At 43.0% G+C, this 20,330-nt stretch overlaps 1 protein-coding gene across 2 annotated transcripts in view; it reads left to right on the top strand.

The window, feature by feature from the left end:
• Positions 1-20,330, top strand: part of NECTIN2 (nectin cell adhesion molecule 2) — a 118,598-nt gene that overhangs the window by 48,455 nt on the left and 49,813 nt on the right. Inside the window, exon 6 of one of the 2 annotated variants that reach the window (XM_063942602.1) lies at positions 3,331-4,575. The exons of the other annotated variant lie outside the window; for it this stretch is intronic. Coding sequence (XP_063798672.1) covers positions 3,331-3,797 — 467 coding nt within the window. The 3' untranslated portion in view covers positions 3,798-4,575. Of the gene's footprint in view, positions 1-3,330; positions 4,576-20,330 lie in introns of those variants that run through there. 2 annotated transcript variants of the gene reach the window in all.

The raw sequence follows: 20,330 nt of genomic DNA, 5'->3' as shown, positions 1-20,330 counted from the left end.
TTGGGTGTGGTGAGTTCAATTCTCAATCTAAATTGCAGTGTAAAAATAAAGCAGCCAGTATTTACCCTGCACAGAAACAAAATAACCCACCCAAATCTAACTCTCTCTGCAAATGTTATATCTGCCACCCTGCAGTGCACACTGTTTTGCCCAACTGCTAAAAAATTTCCTGCTGCGATCAACTTGGAATTACCCGCTATGATCTCTTAGAGAACTGTAGTGCGACATAATAAATGAAGAAAAAAAGGAAAAGAGAAAAACCACCCAAAGGTGAATATATGTATGTGTGTGTGTATATATATATATATATATATATATATATATATATATATATATATATATATATATATATATATATATATATATATATATATATATATATATAATATAGCACTACAGCTAAGAAATTACACAAGTCCAAGGGTTCTGGTACAACTGGCCTCAGACAGTTTTTTTTATTAAGCGGCAAAACAAAATAAAACATCAAAATTAAATACCTCGCCGTCTGGCGCTAACTCACTACAAAAGCATAAGCAATATCACCAGGCATAGCTCACTTGTTTCCAGTGGCAGATTCCTCTCATAGAGACTCTGCAGTCTCCTTTCCCCCAGACAATGGGCCTTACTCAGAGTTGTTTGCAAACCAAAAAAGTTAGCAATTGGGCAAAACCATGTTGCACTGCAGGTGGGGCAGACGTAACATGTCCAGAGAGAGTTAGATTTGGGCAGGGTTTGTTCAAACTATGGGGTATATTCAATTAGCAGCGATAACGGACTTTTCGCGTGAAAAACCGGACTTTTCCCGCGAAACGCAATTACAGCCTATTCAATTTTCCTGGATAATTTATCGGTGATCATTTTTTCACTAATTTGACTTCACCTACTCTGAAGCAGGTGAAAAGTTGGGAAAAGTCACTATTTTAAGGTAAAAATGTTTGGATATGGTACAGAACTCCTGGGACACCCCCCTTAATGACTAATTAGGCACGTTGAGGTTTTTAATTATTTTTAATTGGCCAATAAGGACATGTAATTTTTGGGGTGAAAAAGTACAAAGTGATGGAAATTGGGGTTCAAGGTATGGGACGGGTATATTGGGGTGCTTTATGAGTGGGACAGGTGTTTTTAGGCTTGCAGATGGGAGTAATCGGTCTGTTTCCACTTTTTTTTTTAAAGTACCCTAAAATGAGCCAAATATATACTTATACTCATTTTCATGTACCCCAAATTTAATGAGCGCATTTATTTTGCTCAAAAAAACTTGCTTTCTATCATTTTTTTGCATTTTTAAAAAAATGCATATAACAGCCATTTCACACAATTTAAGTCCCCAAAAACGCTCTAATGTGATCTCTAACACACTTCTCTTCTCTTCTGTTTTCCTATGTTAGTTTAGCATTTTTTGGGGTACAGGCTGATTTCCCCATTTTCACCTGCACTTTTCACTGCAAGAATTTTCACGTGAAACCCGTTTGGAATTAAATAGGTCGAAAAACGGAGCATTTTCGCCCCGATTGCCACGAAAAAATTTTGGGCGAAAAATTGCTGCGAATTTGTGGATAATTGAATACCCTAGTAAAATCTAAATTGCAGTGTAGAAATTAAGCAGCCATTATTTACCATGCACAGAAACTATATAACCCACCCAAATCTAAATCTCTCTGCACATGTTACATCTGGCCCACCTGCAGTGCAACAAGGTTTTGCCAAATTGCTAACTTTTTTTTGGCATGCTAACAAACCTGAAAACCCCCCAGTGTGTGAGAGCTAGTGATTGTGCTGACAGCCTTAACACTCATGCAGCCAAAATCCCTTATTAGTCTTCTGTGGCTATAAAACCAAAATACCTAAACTGGGAATATATATATATATATATATATATATATATATATATAATATATATATATATATATATATATATATATAATGTGTGTGTGTTTTCTACTGCCAGTTTAGCTCTGTGCAAATTGCCTGTAAACATTATACAACCTGTCTTTCTGTATGGTTTGTTCGCTCTTTTTAAGAAGATTACTCTTTATTTTGTTGGTCAACTAAAAAAAATGAAGTTTTTTTTTTTTTTTTTTTGGGATATCTTATTCACAAAATGCAGACATCTACATTTTAATTTCCACAAGCATCACTTAACTGGGTTGTACTGTATGTGGGTTGAAATCTAAAACAGCTGTGTGACCCAGTTTGGGTTTGTGCCCTTTTAAAGAATCTGCCGCCAATCTTCAGGAGTCCCAACAGGTCTTATTTTCAGGATTTCTGTCTGGAAATGTGGTTTCATTATTCCCCTCCAAAATAGATTGTCACCTTCACATGATTAACTCAATCCAGAAAACATTACCTGTTGGTGGAACTTGAGGATTGGAGTTGAGAATTCCTTGGGCCTAGAGCAGTGGTTCTCAAACTCTGTCCTCAGAACCCCACACAGTTCACGTTTTCCAGGTCTCTTAGCAAGTGCACAGGTGTATTTATTACTCATTGACCCATTTTAAAAGATCCACAGGTGGAGCTAATTATACCACTTGCAATTCTGTAAGGAGACGTGGAAAACATGAACCGTTTGAGGTCTTTAGGGCCGAGTTAGAGAATCTGTGATCTAGAGTAGGTGTTCCCAACCACAGTCCTCAAGGCACACTAACAGCCCAGGTTTTGGTGATATCCAGGCTTGAGCACGTGTGACTTAATTAGTACCTCAGTTATTTTGATTTAACCATCTGTGCTCAAGCTTTGGCTGTCACTAAAACCTGGGCTGTTAGTGTGCCATGCGGACTGAGGTTGGGAAACACTGGTCTAGAGCCTTTTGGCAATAATTGTGCTAAGTCACTGCTAAATTCTCATCCTACAAGCCAGAGACTTTTGCTAAACTATCTATGAAGAGAGCACTTACATACGCGAGTTTGCAGTGATATGTTGTAGAGTATACTGACATTAAATACATTCTAATAATCTATATTTTTAGTATGCAAAGGAGATGTTGATGTTTCTATAAAGTGCATGTAGTACTACAAACCCAATCTGTCCCTTACAATTGCATGACCAGGGTGAGCACTCGCCATCATTCTAAATGGCAATGGAGAAGCCCACAGGGGCACTCAGTACTGCATGTTTTCTGCTTTTATTTGTCTCACGCTGTCTTGGTTTGTGCATGTTTTTGCATAGCAGATTTATATATATATATATATATATATATATATATATATATATATATATATATATATATATATATATATATATATATATAATATTGTAATGGGGAGGGGGCATATGAACTGTTTTGTACTCAGGCAGGCTACAGAATTGCTGTGTTTCTCTCATACCCAGAGCATGCAGTGCTGGCGCAGACAAACGCGGGAGCCATCGCCGGGGGGGTAATTGGGGGGATTCTGTTCCTCCTCCTTCTGGCTGCCATCATCTTCATCGTCATCAAGAGGGGAGGACTACAGAACAAGAAGGACCGTGGAACTTACAATCCAAAAACCAGAGTATTTGGCACTGGTAAACCATCTCAGGAATTCACCTACCAAGACGATGGCGAGTTAGACAAACCCCTCAAATCTTCTGGTCCCATGAGAGACAGCGGGCTAAGCCCCTCACTAGGAGAAGAGGAGGAGGAAGAGGAAAGGATGAAATACAAAGTTCTGGAAGACGACGAAGAGGAAGAGAGATTTAATGAGGTGGGGCCCATGCTACAACTTAGACCTCATCCTCAACATGACTCTTATCTGGATGACGACATGGAGTCACAGAATGATGGCTCCTTTATCTCCAGGACTGCAGTATATGTGTGAGACTCCATATCCGCATTCTGTGTTTGTGCCCTTTTCAAGCGCCTGGATTGCAGAGTGTGTATAATCTGCCCCAGTTGTATGAACTGTAGAGTATATGTAACTCTACCCGTCCCTGTCCCTCCACTCATCTGGAGTCTATCTAACTTAATTTACACCATGAGCCATCTGGACTGCAATGTACATATACAGTAGGAATAATCCCCTTGTTTAAACTCGATCTTCAGTCAGGTATGTGCAACCCTTCTCACCCTTTCAATAATTAGAAATGCAATTTATACAAAATATCCTGTAAATGGTCACTGGGATTCCAATTGATTCAGAACCCCTTAAAAACACTCCTCAAGACTGTTGAACAGGTAAATCCTTTCCCTTATTCCCTACTAAAGACAGCAGTGTACTGTTGTTGCCCTTACTTTGGACTATTAAGAGACTGTTTTGAACATGAATTTCCCTTATCTCACTGCATCTTGGTTACCCCTCATTATTTCAGGGGGCTGGGTACTGCGTAGGGGGGAGCTACTCTGGCCTTATGTATGAACCTGCTGTGTCAGGATGTGGCTGCCTTTGGAAGTATTTAAGGGTCTGCACTGGAGATTTTATTGAAGGGGTTTGCACTAATAGAAACAAAGAAGAAAGGATTAAAGATTAATATGAAGGAAATTAAACTTTGGTTTAATAAAAACAGTCGGGATATTTTATGTTTTTGATTTTATGCTATTATTTTTTTTGTATTTCTGTAAAAAAAAACAGATTTTAATAAACATTAAGTAAAAACTTGTCTTGTTTATCAGATTCCATCTCTTCAGTTTTAAGTTTGTAAGTATTTGCATTCTGAGAAATACAAGTAGTCTATGGAGGCTCTGTCCCTAAAAAGCAAATACCACTTTCAGGCAGAAATGTCCCGGCATTTCAGCGCAGGGTTGTTTTCCCGGTCCCTGTATGACCCCCTTTCGCACAGACAAGCAAATTGCCGGGTCAAGAGTTTCTACCCGGTATTTTGGGGATAAACACGGTTGTTTAGTCTATGTTAAAAGGATGATCCGGGTTGAAATTCCCGGGTCTCCGACCCTGGTAAATTCCAGGGTCGAAGTCCTGGGAATTTCAACTCTGGTTGACCTTTTACACAGAAAAAGGACCCGTGTTTATGGACAAATTACTGGGTAGAACTTTTTCACCTGGTAATTTCATTTTCTGTGTGAAAGGGGTAGAATTATCCCCAGACCACTTGTGCCTCTTGGGCTGCGATTAAGCTCCAAGTCTCGGCCTGCTTTGTCAGCTGAGTAGACACAACTTGGCTGCCTTGGTTTGTTAGAAGTCTTAAATTGTGTGTACATGTTTATATTATCTGGAGTCTGGGACTAGTCTGTTAGTCTACAGTGTTTATGTGGTCAGTTTGTCATGTCTATGGGCCTAATTAAGCATGGATCGCAAAAGCACAATATTTCCCTAATGGGCAAACCCATGCTGCACTGCAGGGGGGACAGACATAACATGTGTAGCGAGGGTTAAGGCCAGTACACACTGGCAGAGATGTGTGCTGAGCGATTTATCACAGACCGCTCAGCACACATCTCTCCCCCCCCCTGCTCAGCACAGTGCTATGTGCGCCAAGGGGGGGGGCTGCTCATTTCCTCATTTCACCCAGTGGGTGAAATGAGCGATGTGCTAGATAACACCACCCAAATCTAATCTCTGTGCACGTTATATCTGCGCCCCTCCCTCCCTGTAGTGCACATGGTTTTGCCTAATAGAGAGAGATTTTGATTTTGCTACCCATGCTGAATTATGCCTTATGTGTATTCATGGTTTTTAATTGATATCTCAGACACAAAATAAATATATATATATATATATATATATATATATGTGTGTGTGTTTAAATGCTGCTTTTGGCTCCAATGCCCCCTAGTGGACACAATATCATAAAAACAAAAAGTATGTCATTTCAAATTAAGTCTTCTGAAGCATTCACCTGAAGAAGCTATTTTACTCAGAAGAGAGAGATAAGCAGAATTTTGAAAGATAATTTTTTTTTTTTTTTTCATCTGAGATGGAGATACTCACTGTATATTATAAATAAGTTTTAATATGTCCGAGATGATGCCAAGATTTGTGAACAGCGAATGTCCATGAATTCTTGAATGTCAAAGCAGTTTTCAGTTTTAGATGTACACGGCCCTTCTACTAATTAACTGTAGTTAGACATGCTATAATGATTTCCTTCTGAGTGTAAACTGGATAAGTGACTTGGATGTATTGATCAGCACATCCTTAAAGTGGATTTGTCAATGTAGAATAACATTTCTCCAATCCAGTGGGACTATGAAAAGAATATATTATCAGGTCTGCTATTTCTTCAATTTATTTATTATGATTTATTTATTTTTGTGCTTGTTTTATTTGTTGTCTAAACACAGTAGATGCAGCCATTTTGTCTCCATGGTTTTCAGTGATGTCACTGGTTAGCAGCGATATGTTGGCTTGCATTCTCATGCGCGTTTGGCTTATCCCACAGAATGGCCTCCTCTACCGTGTTTAGATAACAGGCGAACTACAGTAGAATAACGGGTCCTTGTAAATTATTCAGTCGCCAATCTGTTAGAGTTGCCAGGACATTATAAAGGATACAAGCAGGTCAGACCATAGATTCCATCTCTATTGCTTCCTTGATTGGGTTTATTGTGGCAGCCTGCGACGGTCTGGAATCTGGTTTATTGTGGGACTGTAATAAACAATTAAATTAAATACGTGTCATACATGCTTTAAAACACAAGTGGAAATCTTTCCCTAACTTAAGTGTAGTACACGGTCTGGATAAGGGGGTCTACTGTGACATGGATATATGCGAAACAATAAACATTCGTTTAACAAAAGTGACATGTCCTCAAGCCAGAGGTTTTGGTGTTCAAGCTGTGCTAACAACTGTGCCGGTTTTAGGATCTATGGGCAGATTCATTTACCTGGAGATGGCATAAGAAAGTAATAATCCAGTGATAAGTGCAAGGTGATAAACACACCAGCCAATCGGCTCCAATATGTAAATGAACAGGAGCTGATTGACTGGTGGGTTTATCACATTGCATTTATCACTGGCTTATCACTTCCTTATGCCTTCTCCAGGCTTAATACAGCTGCCCCTAAGTTTCTAATCTTGTCTTCTTTATATGGACTAACAGAATTGCGGTCCTAAGAATGCTTTGAGCAAATTTCTAACATACTGTTGTCGTTTTAAGGGACATTATTAAAAGAAAAACCAAACCATATATTTTTCTTTTATGTAGAATATGTGACCTATATAATCAGAAATCGGACTCGTTACTTATACAAGGACAGCACTTGACACTATGGGTTCAATCCAATGGGCTGCGAAGTGCCGTTGCCGCAGCGTTTAAACACTGCCAACGGCACCCAATCTCGCACCCTTCACAGCCTGGATTCTGCCTGTGAAGGGTAAGCACTTTTGAGTGAGTTTGGGCCGCCGTAAAGTGCAGCCAGTGCTGCGATGATTGATTTGCTCCCGCCATATCATTGCGGCTCATTTGATTGACCCCTAGGAATGAACCATCATGAAGCATATAGCAATTCTCTGGAGTGACTGAAACTGTCTGTGCAACTCCTCGTTTTAAGTACGGCACCTGTACAATTAACAAGTACCCAGAAATCTTAGATCTGCATTTGCTCCTGTTGTGCTCCATATTGGTTCAGCTCCCAAAACTGCATGTATGTGACTTGTCTAAAGTGATGGAAAATCATGTCAAATGGGTCTATGTACTAAACTTTGGAGAGAGATGAGGTACCAACCAACCAGCTCTTAACGGTCATTATTTCAAACACAATCTGTAACATGGCAGTTAGGAGCTGATTGGCTGGTACTTTATCTCCACCCACTTTCTCTCTCTCCAATGGGTATATTCAATTACAGTCAAAACTGCTGTTTTGTCAGCAAGATGGCAGTTTTCGACTTTTTTAGGTCGGGAGGGGTTCCGACCTACTCAATATTAGAGATGAGCGCCTGAAATTTTTCGGGTTTTGGTTTTGGGTTCGGTTCCGCGGCCGTGTTTTGGGTTCGAACGCGTTTTGGCAAAACCTCACCGAATTTTTTTTGTCGGATTCGGGTGTGTTTTGGATTCGGGTGTTTTTTTCAAAAAACACTAAAAAACAGCTTAAATCATAGAATTTGGGGGTCATTTTGATCCCAAAGTATTATTAACCTCAAAAACCATAATTTACACTCATTTTCAGTCTATTCTGAATACCTCACACCTCACAATATTATTTTTAGTCCTAAAATTTGCACCGAGGTCGCTGTGTGAGTAAGATAAGCGACCCTAGTGGCCGACACAAACACCGGGCCCATCTAGGAGTGGCACTGCAGTGTCACGCAGGATGTCCCTTCCAAAAAACCCTCCCCAAACAGCACATGACGCAAAGAAAAAAAGAGGCGCAATGAGGTAGCTGTGTGAGTAAGATTAGCGACCCTAGTGGCCGACACAAACACCGGGCCCATCTAGGAGTGGCACTGCAGTGTCACGCAGGATGGCCCTTCCAAAAAACCCTCCCCAAACAGCACATGACGCAAAGAAAAAAAGAGGCGCAATGAGGTAGCTGTGTGAGTAAGATTAGCGACCCTAGTGGCCGACACAAACACCGGGCCCATTTAGGAGTGGCACTGCAGTGTCACGCAGGATGTCCCTTCCAAAAAACCCTCCCCAATCAGCACATGATGCAAAGAAAAAGAAAAGAAAAAAGAGGTGCAAGATGGAATTGTCCTTGGGCCCTCCCACCCACCCTTATGTTGTATAAACAAAACAGGACATGCACACTTTAACCAACCCATCATTTCAGTGACAGGGTCTGCCACACGACTGTGACTGATATGACGGGTTGGTTTGGACCCCCCCCAAAAAAGAAGCAATTAATCTCTCCTTGCACAAACTGGCTCTACAGAGGCAAGATGTCCACCTCATCATCACCCTCCGATATATCACCGTGTACATCCCCCTCCTCACAGATTATCAATTCGTCCCCACTGGAATCCACCATCTCAGCTCCCTGTGTACTTTGTGGAGGCAATTGCTGCTGGTCAATGTCTCCGCGGAGGAATTGATTATAATTCATTTTAATGAACATCATCTTCTCCACATTTTCTGGATGTAACCTCGTACGCCGATTGCTGACAAGGTGAGCGGCGGCACTAAACACTCTTTCGGAGTACACACTTGTGGGAGGGCAACTTAGGTAGAATAAAGCCAGTTTGTGCAAGGGCCTCCAAATTGCCTCTTTTTCCTGCCAGTATAAGTACGGACTGTGTGACGTGCCTACTTGGATGCGGTCACTCATATAATCCTCCACCATTCTATCAATGTTGAGAGAATCATATGCAGTGACAGTAGACGACATGTCCGTAATCGTTGTCAGGTCCTTCAGTCCGGACCAGATGTCAGCATCAGCAGTCGCTCCAGACTGCCCTGCATCACCGCCAGCGGGTGGGCTCGGAATTCTGAGACTTTTCCTCGCACCCCCAGTTGCGGGAGAATGTGAAGGAGGAGATGTTGACAGGTCGCGTTCCGCTTGACTTGACAATTTTGTCACCAGCAGGTCTTTCAACCCCAGCAGACTTGTGTCTGCCGGAAAGAGAGATCCAAGGTAGGCTTTAAATCTAGGATCGAGCACGGTGGCCAAAATGTAGTGCTCTGATTTCAACAGATTGACCACCCGTGAATCCTTGTTAAGCGAATTAAGGGCTCCATCCACAAGTCCCACATGCCTAGCGGAATCGCTCCGTGTTAGCTCCTCCTTCAATGTCTCCAGCTTCTTCTGCAAAAGCCTGATGAGGGGAATGACCTGACTCAGGCTGGCAGTGTCTGAACTGACTTCACGTGTGGCAAGTTCAAAGGGCATCAGAACCTTGCACAACGTTGAAATCATTCTCCACTGCGCCTGAGACAGGTGCATTCCACCTACTATATCGTGCTCAATTGTATAGGCTTGAATGGCCTTTTGCTGCTCCTCCAACCTCTGAAGCATATAGAGGGTTGAATTCCACCTCGTTACCACTTCTTGCTTCAGATGATGGCAGGGCAGGTTCAGTAGTTTTTGGTGGTGCTCCAGTCTTCTGTACGTGGTGCCTGTACGCCGAAAGTGTCCCGCAATTCTTCTGGCCACCGACAGCATCTCTTGCACGCCCCTGTCGTTTTTTAAAAAATTCTGCACCACCAAATTCAAGGTATGTGCAAAACATGGGACGTGCTGGAATTTGCCCATATTTAATGCACACACAATATTGCTGGCGTTGTCCGATGCCACAAATCCACAGGAGAGTCCAATTGGGGTAAGCCATTCCGCGATGATCTTCCTCAGTTGCCGTAAGAGGTTTTCAGCTGTGTGCGTATTCTGGAAAGCGGTGATACAAAGCGTAGCCTGCCTAGGAAAGAGTTGGCGTTTGCGAGATGCTGCTACTGGTGCCGCCGCTGCTGTTCTTGCGGCGGGAGTCCATACATCTACCCAGTGGGCTGTCACAGTCATATAGTCCTGACCCTGCCCTGCTCCACTTGTCCACATGTCCGTGGTTAAGTGGACATTGGGTACAGCTGCATTTTTTAGGACACTGGTGACTCTTTTTCTGAGGTCTGTGTACATTTTCGGTATCGCCTGCCTAGAGAAATGGAACCTAGATGGTATTTGGTACCGGGGACACAGTACCTCCAACAAGTCTCTAGTTGGCTCTGCAGTAATGATGGATACCGGAACCACGTTTCTCACCACCCAGGATGTCAAGGCCTCAGTTATCCGCTTTGCAGTAGGATGACTGCTGTGATATTTCATCTTCCTCGCAAAGGACTGTTGGACAGTCAATTGCTTGGTGGAAGTAGTAAAAGTGGTCTTACGACTTCCCCTCTGGGATGACCATCAACTCCCAGCAGCAACAACAGCAGCGCCAGCAGCAGTAGGCGTTACACGCAAGGATGCATCGGAGGAATCCCAGGCAGGAGAGGACTCGTCAGAATTGCCAGTGACATGGCCTGCAGGACTATTGGCATTCCTGGGGAAGGAGGAAATTGACACTGAGGGAGTTGGTGGGGTGGTTTGCGTGAGCTTGGTTACAAGAGGAAGGGATTTACTGGTCAGTGGACTGCTTCCGCTGTCGGCCCAAGTTTTTGAACTTGTCACTGACTTATTATGAATGCGCTGCAGGTGACGTATAAGGGAGGATGTTCCGAGGTGGTTAACGTCCTTACCCCTACTTATTACAGCTTGACAAAGGGAACACACGGCTTGACACCTGTTGTCCGCATTTCTGGTGAAATACTTCCACACCGAAGAGCTGATTTTTTTGGTATTTTCACCAGGCATGTCAACGGCCATATTCCTACCACGGACAACAGGTGTCTCCCCGGGTGCCTGACTTAAACAAATCACCTCACCATCAGAATCCTCCTGGTCAATTTCCTCCCCAGCGCCAGCAACACCCATATCCTCCTCATCCTGGTGTACTTCAACACTGACATCTTCAATCTGACTATCAGGAACTGGACTGCGGGTGCTCCTTCCATCACTTGCAGGGGGCGTGCAAATGGTGGAAGGCGCATGCTCTTCACGTCCAGTGTTGGGAAGGTCAGGCATCGCAACCGACACAATTGGAGTCGGACTCTCCTTGTGGATTTGGGATTTCGAAGAACGCACAGTTCTTTGCGGTGCTACTGCTTTTGCCAGCTTTAGTCTTTTCATTTTTCTAGCGAGAGGCTGAGTGCTTCCATCCTCATGTGAAGCTGAACCACTAGCCATGAACATAGGCCAGGGCCTCAGCCGTTCCTTGCCACTCCGTGTGGTAAATGGCATATTGGCAAGTTTACGCTTCTCCTCCGACAATTTTATTTTAGGTTTTGGAGTCCTTTTTTACTGATATTTGGTGTTTTGGATTTGACATGCTCTGTACTATGACATTGGGCATCGGCCTTGGCAGACGACGTTGCTGGCATTTCATCGTCTCGGCCATGACTAGTGGCAGCAGCTTCAGCACGAGGTGGAAGTGGATCTTGATCTTTCCCTAATTTTGGAACCTCAACATTTTTGTTCTCCATATTTTAATAGGCACAACTAAAAGGCACCTCAGGTAAACAATGGAGATGGATACTAGTATACAATTATGGACTGCCTGCCGACTGCAGACACAGAGGTAGCCACAGCCGTGAACTACCGTACTGTACTGTGTCTGCAGCTAATATAGACTGGTTGATAAAGAGAAGATGTCTATGTAACTATGTATGTATAAAGAAGACTGAAAAAAATCCACGGTTAGGTGGTATACAATTATGGATGGACTGCCTGCCGAGTGCAGACACAGAGGTAGCCACAGCCGTGAACTACCGTACTGTACTGTGTCTGCAGCTAATATAGACTGGTTGATAAAGAGAAGATGTCTATGTAACTATGTATGTATAAAGAAGAATGAAAAAAATCCACGGTTAGGTGGTATACAATTATGGACGGACTGCCTGCCGAGTGCAGACACAGAGGTAGCCACAGCCGTGAACTACCGTACTGTACTGTGTCTGCAGCTAATATAGACTGGTTGATAAAGAGAAGATGTCTATGTAACTATGTATGTATAAAGAAGAATGAAAAAAATCCACGGTTAGGTGGTATTACAATTATGGACGGACTGCCTGCCGAGTGCAGAGACACAGAGGTAGCCACAGCCGTGAACTACCGTACTGTGTCTGCTGCGACTGGATGATAAATGATATAAAAAATATATATATATCACTACTGCAGCCGGACAGGTATATATTATATATTATATAATGACGGACCTGCTGGACACTGTCTGTCAGCAGAATGAGTTTTATTTTTATAGAATAAAAAAAACAAAAACACACAAGTGAAGTCACACGACGAGTGTTTAACTTTTTCAGGCAATCACAATATAAGTATACTACTAACTATACTGGTGGTCAGTGTGGTCAGGTCACTGGTCAGTCACACTGGCAGTGGCACTCCTGCAGCAAAAGTGTGCACTGTTTAATTTTAATATAATATGTACTCCTGGCTCCTGCTATAACCTATAACTGGCACTGCAGTAGTGCTCCCCAGTCTCCCCCACAATTATAAGCTGTGTGAGCTGAGCAGTCAGACAGATATATAATATATATAGATGATGCAGCACACTGGCCTGAGCCTGAGCAGTGCACTGCACAGTGCACACAGATATGGTATGTGACTGACTGAGTCACTGTGTGTATCGCTTTTTTCAGGCAGAGAACGGATATATTAAATAAACTGCACTGTGTGTCTGGTGGTCACTCACTATATAATATATTATGTACTCCTGGCTCCTGCTATAACCTATAACTGGCACTGCAGTAGTGCTCCCCAGTCTCCCCCACAATTATAAGCTGTGTGAGCTGAGCAGTCAGACAGATATATATAATATTATATATAGATATTAATAGATGATGCAGCACACTGGCCTGAGCCTGAGCAGTGCACACAGATATGGTATGTGACTGAGTCACTGTGTGCTGTGTATCGCTTTTTTCAGGCAGAGAACGGATTATAAAGTAAACTGCACTGTCCTCACTAGTAAACTCTCTCCACTCAGTCTCTACACTTCTACAGTAACAGTACTCCTCCTAGTCAGCTCCAGTAAATCTCTCTCAGTCTCTTATAATCTAAATGGAGAGGACGCCAGCCACGTCCTCTCCCTATCAATCTCAATGCACGTGTGAAAATGGCGGCGACGCGCGGCTCCTTATATAGAATCCGAGTCTCGCGAGAATCCGACAGCGTCATGATGACGTTCGGGCGCGCTCGGGTTAACCGAGCAAGGCGGGAAGATCCGAGTCTGCTCGGACCCGTGAAAAAAACCATGAAGTTCTGGCGGGTTCGGATTCAGAGAAACCGAACCCGCTCATCTCTACTCAATATACCCCATTTTGTTTCCGACAAATCTGGAAATTTGACTTGTCGGAAAGCACATGGATTGGCGGAATAACCGCTGATCCGTGTGCTTCTGTCGGAAATGGGGCCAAATTCGACAGTTTTGGTCCTGTTTCCGACAATCTCATTCCGACATTAAAAAAAAAAAAAGTCTGAGGAGATGAGACGGGGGAGCGGGGCAGCGGCTATAGGGGCAGCAGGACACGGGTACCTCTATAGCAGGGTGTCCCCCCGGCCAGGCGCCTCACTTCCAGCAGTGCACCCCATCCGCTGCTGCAAGCAGCAGCAGGATGGGACACCGGTAACGGCCAAATCCAACAGTCTGATTTGGCCGCTCATTGAATAGGGCTTGTCTTATCCATTCCGACAAATGCATGTCTGAATGGATCCGACTTTAATTGAATATACCCCCAAGGCTGTGTGTTTGCTGCTTTTTCCCTGACCCATAAACTGCAGGGTCAAAAAAAATTGCAAGTGTAACATCAGCCTGAGATAATTTTATTTGTGCATCTGGCCTGCAAACACTTATTGTCCTCAGCCTGCGCTGGTTAGAAGTTAATGTGTAACGTGTAAACACTGCATGTCTTCCATTCCCAGTGATGTCCTTGTTTTTAAAGTTAAACATTTGCAAGAAACTGTTTTAGTAAATCGATACTAGTCCTTTATAAAAAAAAAAAAATTACATACAGTAGACGCCCTACAGTCACATTTGTCAGAGACCTATTTCAGCTCCTCCGTTCACAAGGGACTAGTGACACATCTGAGATATGGTTCTGTTGTGCCACTAGGTCCTATTGAATTGTGACTAATTGTTTGGACTACAAGGTCGGAGGAAGGTGACGCTAACATCACGGATGTAGTTAATTAAGATATGTAAAACCGGAAATAGCCTGCTTATAAAGGGTGCTTATTATTATACACTCATTAATTATATTACTATGAAAAGAAGCACCAGTTTCCATCCAGTTAATGTATGTCCGTATCTGTCATTATTTAATAGAGCATTTCTCATCCATTGCAGAATCTCCATAGCTGTCTACGTGGCGCCCTTAGATTGTGTATAGCAGCTGTTTCCATGTGAACTCCGTATTGCTGTTTTCAGGCCTTTTTATAGAACCAAACTGCTGGAATAAAAATAATTGATCCACTTTAACGGCGTATTTGCAGAAGTAGCAAATAATCTACATTGCTCAAAATACTTCTGTATTTAGCGGAGAAAGGCCGTTTTTATTTTTGTACTCCTCACATGCAGAATCGGCGGTTTAGATTTTGATATTTGGGGCGGGTTTCAATGCTTTAGACAATTAAGTATTTTACTGTTTGTTAAGAGGCGTCAAATGTATTTTAGATGGGTCGGACAGTAGCTTCTATTGGTCCTAATGTCTCCATTCCCACTAATGTTGTGTTTGTTTTTGGAACATTTTATGTCCACAGCAGGTAAACGTACTGGAAGGACCCAGTGACCTCCAGACCCTAGTACAAAACTAGTACACAGTGCATGCTAAATTAATTTATGCTTGATGTGTGTGTGTTTTTTTTTAAGTGACAAGACAGTGGTGAAATAGATGGAAATGTGATTACTTGTGGGAAATTATATGCAGGAACATGGATTTAAATGCAGACTTTAAATGAAAGGGTCAAAAAATATACTATACACAATGTTTAAAAATATCTGTGGAAGGTTATTTGGAACACAGAAGTGTTCGTCAGATCTCAGATGAACAATTTATCTGACAAAATGGAACTGTATTAATTCTTAGCTTCTATAGCAAAAACTATGGTGATGAAGAGAAGGTGTTTTTTATGGGTGTGGTATGGCTTGCCGGCAGCCGGGATCCCGACCGCCGGCATACCAGCAGCGGGGCGAGCGCAAAAGAGCCCCTTGCGGGCTCGCTATCCGCGCCATGCTATTTATTCTCCCTCCAGGGGGGTCGTGGACCCCCCCAGGAGGGAGAAAAGTTGTCGGTATGCCGGGTGTCGGGATTCCTGCGCCGATATACTGAGCGCCGGGATCCCAACAGCCGTTATAGCAAATACCACCTGTTTTTTATGTATGTATGTAGTGTTACATATCCAAAATTCTGAAAAACAGATGTTTTGAGGGCGACTGAGATAGTGACACCTTTTGCTTTATGACTGTTCAGCGTACACAAATTTTTGTTTAATGCACAAAATTATTACAATATTGTATAAAAGTACCTTCACGCTGTGTGTAAGGTATATTTGAAACATAAATGCATTCTGTGTTTAGACATGAGTCCCATCCCCAAGATATCTCATTATGGTGGGGGGGGGGTGTTTTAATATTCACATGTTTTTTTTTCTATTGAGCTAAACCCAACCAAAGTACTGGGCGCAATGTGAAAAGTCCTGTTTGGGTGCGGAAACAGGGCACTTTTCACTCATTTCAGTTTGCCACATCCGGAGGGTGTGAGCTGAAATGCATGTGCCAGCAGCTGGTGGCACATGAACGGAGCAACTATTGAATCGCTCCATTGGGCACCATGTAATGGCTTGCTGGCAGCGCAAACAATTGACTCTCGCCCATAGTAACTGATATATGTCTGGACCACCTATCTGGCAAATACATGAGCACAACTGTACATGGCCTTCAAACTGAGGTCATGATTGCTTCAGGTGTAGATGAAGTATGAAAAACAATCCAAGCAAAACCTGAGCCATGCACTATTGTAACTCTAGAGGACCATCTCTTTCGTTTCCTACTAGTTACAAGCCTGTCAAAATGAATTGTGCGCCCGAATAGAACAACAATTGAATTGTTCCGTTTGGTGCCATCTAGTGTCTGCCGGCGCGCAGAACACTTGTATCCCCCCCCCCCCCCATCGAGGTGAGGAGCAGCCTTAGCCTTTTATTGTATAGGATCTTTTGTTCAGTCACTGAGCAAGTTCTTGATACCTGTAGGAGCTCTTCTCCGAGCTAGGCGTTGCCGTTCAGTGGTAGTAATGGGGAGGACAAAAGTTTGGTTCTTGTAGTGTTTAGAAATACTTAGGCTACAGGTGGACCATAGGGGCTCAGAGAGAGGGATGAGTACTAATTACCCAAGCCTATTATTTCGGCCTGGCGTGGCCCTGAGCCAGCTGCTGAAGGGGACAAATGTCCCCCTTTGTATTGCGTAATGCAGCGCATAGTATATTCAATGTGTTCAGAGGAAGTATGGCTACACATCCTGGATTTGGCCATGCCCCCTTGGTGCCCAGGGTTTGGGGATTTCTCTGCAGCCCTGCATCTTATATATAACATGCAAATAGACAACATTGTTGATAATTGAAACACTGTCCCACCTGAAAGTGTCTTGTTTATATGACTATCCATGAAGGAGCTCTCTGTGGTGGTTATTGACAATGTAATGGACATGGTCACTTCTTACATCCTAATAATTGACAAAACCTGCATAATACATAGTATGCTATTATAATTGACATATTTGCAATAATATCAATATATTTGTATAATGATGCTAATACATGGATAAACTCCTGTGATTAATATCTGTACAATTGGTTCGTTATGATGTCATTGTTTAGAATTTGTGATATATGTGGGGCATATGCATCAACTCTTGGAGAGAGATTCAGTAGAGACAGATTAGTTCCTAACTGCCATGTTGCAGGCTGTGGGGTCGAGGTATGAAGCAGTGATAAGAGTGGAGAAGTGTGCCATGGCAACCAGTCAGCTGGTACGTATAATGTTAAAGAATGCACTTAAATGGTTACTTCGAAGCTGATTGGTTGCCATGGCAGACTTCTCCACTCTTATCACTGCTTCTTACATCTACTGTGTTTTAAAAATGGCAGGAGCTGGTTGGCTGGTGCTTTATCTCTCCAAGCATTGATGTATATGTCCCCAGATGTTGCCATTCCGAAAAGCTGTGTATTGTAAGAAACAATGCAGACCTTACTGAAAATTATATTGGACCTCAGAGGAAAATTTATTATGGATATTATTATAAGTCCTCCGCTCGGAGATAAGTGACCTTTTTTTCTTATTATTTTTATTGAAGCAATGTATGATTCATGTAACAATACACATAGTAGAAACAAATGCATGTATATTCATAGTTTAAAAAGGCCCGTTATACAAGAATACAGAATTCCATTTAAGCATGAATATAGTATGAACAGGTAGATATATGGCCACCAAACACTGAGAAGAGTGATAAATGTGATAAATGACCCGCGCTAAAAAAGTGTGGAGCTGCTCCTTTAAATTCGTAATAACAGTAAATAGATAAAAACAGGAGCGCTAGAAAAAGAGAGAGATTAAAATAATGAATTAAATAAAAAAGTTGCAAACACCTGTGAAAAAAAGAAAATGATTAATTAATAATGTTTACAGCACTTCTGTGCTGATGTGAAAGTCCCGTGCGTGTGTCCTTTTATGGACACCGGAGCTGTGATCCGTGCTGCGGCTGCAGTGGGGAAACCTGACTGTCTGTCTCTCCCTTACTCTGCCTACCTGTAGTAACGTCCGTCACTCAGTTTTCACATGTAGATCTTGTTCCGCTGCCCAGTTCTTGATGCCGTCTTCTGCACTGTCGTTTCCACACCCGTGTGGCGCAGGCGGGATGACGTCCGACTTTCACTTGTAACTCCTCATCAACGCGTTTCGGACTTGTCTGTCCTTAATCATGGATGATAGATGCACTTCCCAATACGTCCTTTTTATACAGCTTTATTAATTGATGTGCTTAATTGGAGAAGGCTTAATTGGTTAAAAACAGCTGAATATGATTAGCGTGTTCGTTTCTTTTTTCTAGGTTATTCATTGGTGTTTGCAACAATAAAAAATAAAAAATCAAAGAGGAATGTATGCATTATGTTAAAAGAAGTTTTGTAAAAAGTGAAAAATGTGTTATAAAAAGGATTTTAAATCAAAATCTATATTAAGACCGGTGGGTTCCAAGGTTTGTAAAATTTTTATTTTACAAACCTTGGAACCCACCGGTCTTAATATAGATTTTGATTTAAAAATAAGATTTTACTTACCGATAAATCTATTTCTCGTAGTCCGTAGTGGATGCTGGGGACTCCGTCAGGACCATGGGGATTAGCGGCTCCGCAGGAGACAGGGCACAAAAATAAAGCTTTAGGATCAGGTGGTGTGCACTGGCTCCTCCCCCTATGACCCTCCTCCAAGCCTCAGTTAGGATACTGTGCCCGGACGAGCGTACACAATAAGGAAGGATTTTGAATCCCGGGTAAGACTCATACCAGCCACACCAATCACACCGTACAACTTGTGATCTGAACCCAGTTAACAGTATGACAAACGTAGGAGCCTCTGAACAGACGGCTCACAACAATAACAACCCGATTTTTTTGTAACAATAACTATGTACAAGTATTGCAGACAATCCGCACTTGGGATGGGCGCCCAGCATCCACTACGGACTACGAGAAATAGATTTATCGGTAAGTAAAATCTTATTTTCTCTGACGTCCTAGTGGATGCTGGAGACTCCGTCAGGACCATGGGGATTATACCAAAGCTCCCAAACGGGCGGGAGAGTGCGGATGACTCTGCAGCACCGAATGAGAGAACTCCAGGTCCTCTTTAGCCAGGGTATCAAATTTGTAGAATTTTACAAACGTGTTCTCCCCCGACCACGTAGCTGCTCGGCAGAGTTGTAATGCCGAGACCCCTCGGTCAGCCGCCCCGGATGAGCCCACCTTCCTTGTGGAATGGGCCTTGACAGATTTAGGCTGTGGCAGGCCTGCCACAGAATGTGCAAGTTGAATTGTGCTACAAATCCAACGAGCAATCGTCTGCTTAGAAGCAGGAGCACCCAGCTTGTTGGGTGCATACAGTATAAACAGCGAGTCAGATTTTCTGACTCCAGCCGTCCTTGAAATATATATTTTCAATGCCCTGACAACGTCCAGCAACTTGGAATCCTCCAAATCGCTAGTAGCCGCAGGCACCACAATAGGCTGGTTCAGGTGAAACGCTGACACCACCTTAGGCAGAAACTGAGGACGCTTCCGCAGTTCTGCCCTGTCCGAATGGAAAATCAGATATGGGCTTTTATACGATAAAGCCGCCAATTCTGACACTCTCCTGGCTGAAGCCAGGGCCAGTAGCATGGTTACTTTCCATGTAAGATATTTCAAATCCACCGATTTGAGTGGCTCAAACCAATGGGATTTGAGAAAATCCAAAACTACATTAAGGTCCCACGGAGCCACTGGGGGCACAACCGGGGCTGTATTTGTAGTACTCCTTTTACAAAAGTCTGGACTTCAGGAACTGAAGCCAATTCTTTCTGGAAGAAAATCGACAGGGCCGAAATTTGAACCTTAATGGACCCCAATTTGAGGCCCATAGACAATCCTGTTTGCAGGAAATGTAGGAATCGACCCAATTGAAATTCCTCCGTGGGGGCCTTCCTGGCCTCACACCACGCAACATATTTTCTCCAAATGCGGTGATAATGTTGTGCAGTCACCTCCTTCCTGGCTTTGACCAGTGTAGGAATGACCTCTTCCGGAATGCCTTTTTCCCTTAGAATTCGGCGTTCAACCGCCATGCCGTCAAACGCAGCCGCGGTAAGTCTTGGAATAGACACGGTCCCTG

Source organism: Pseudophryne corroboree, chromosome 10, assembly GCF_028390025.1.
Source record: "Pseudophryne corroboree isolate aPseCor3 chromosome 10, aPseCor3.hap2, whole genome shotgun sequence".
In the NCBI taxonomy this organism is placed as follows: Eukaryota; Metazoa; Chordata; class Amphibia; order Anura; family Myobatrachidae; genus Pseudophryne; species Pseudophryne corroboree.
Note: the sequence above shows the minus strand (reverse complement) of the source record. Positions and strands in the feature narration are given on the sequence as shown.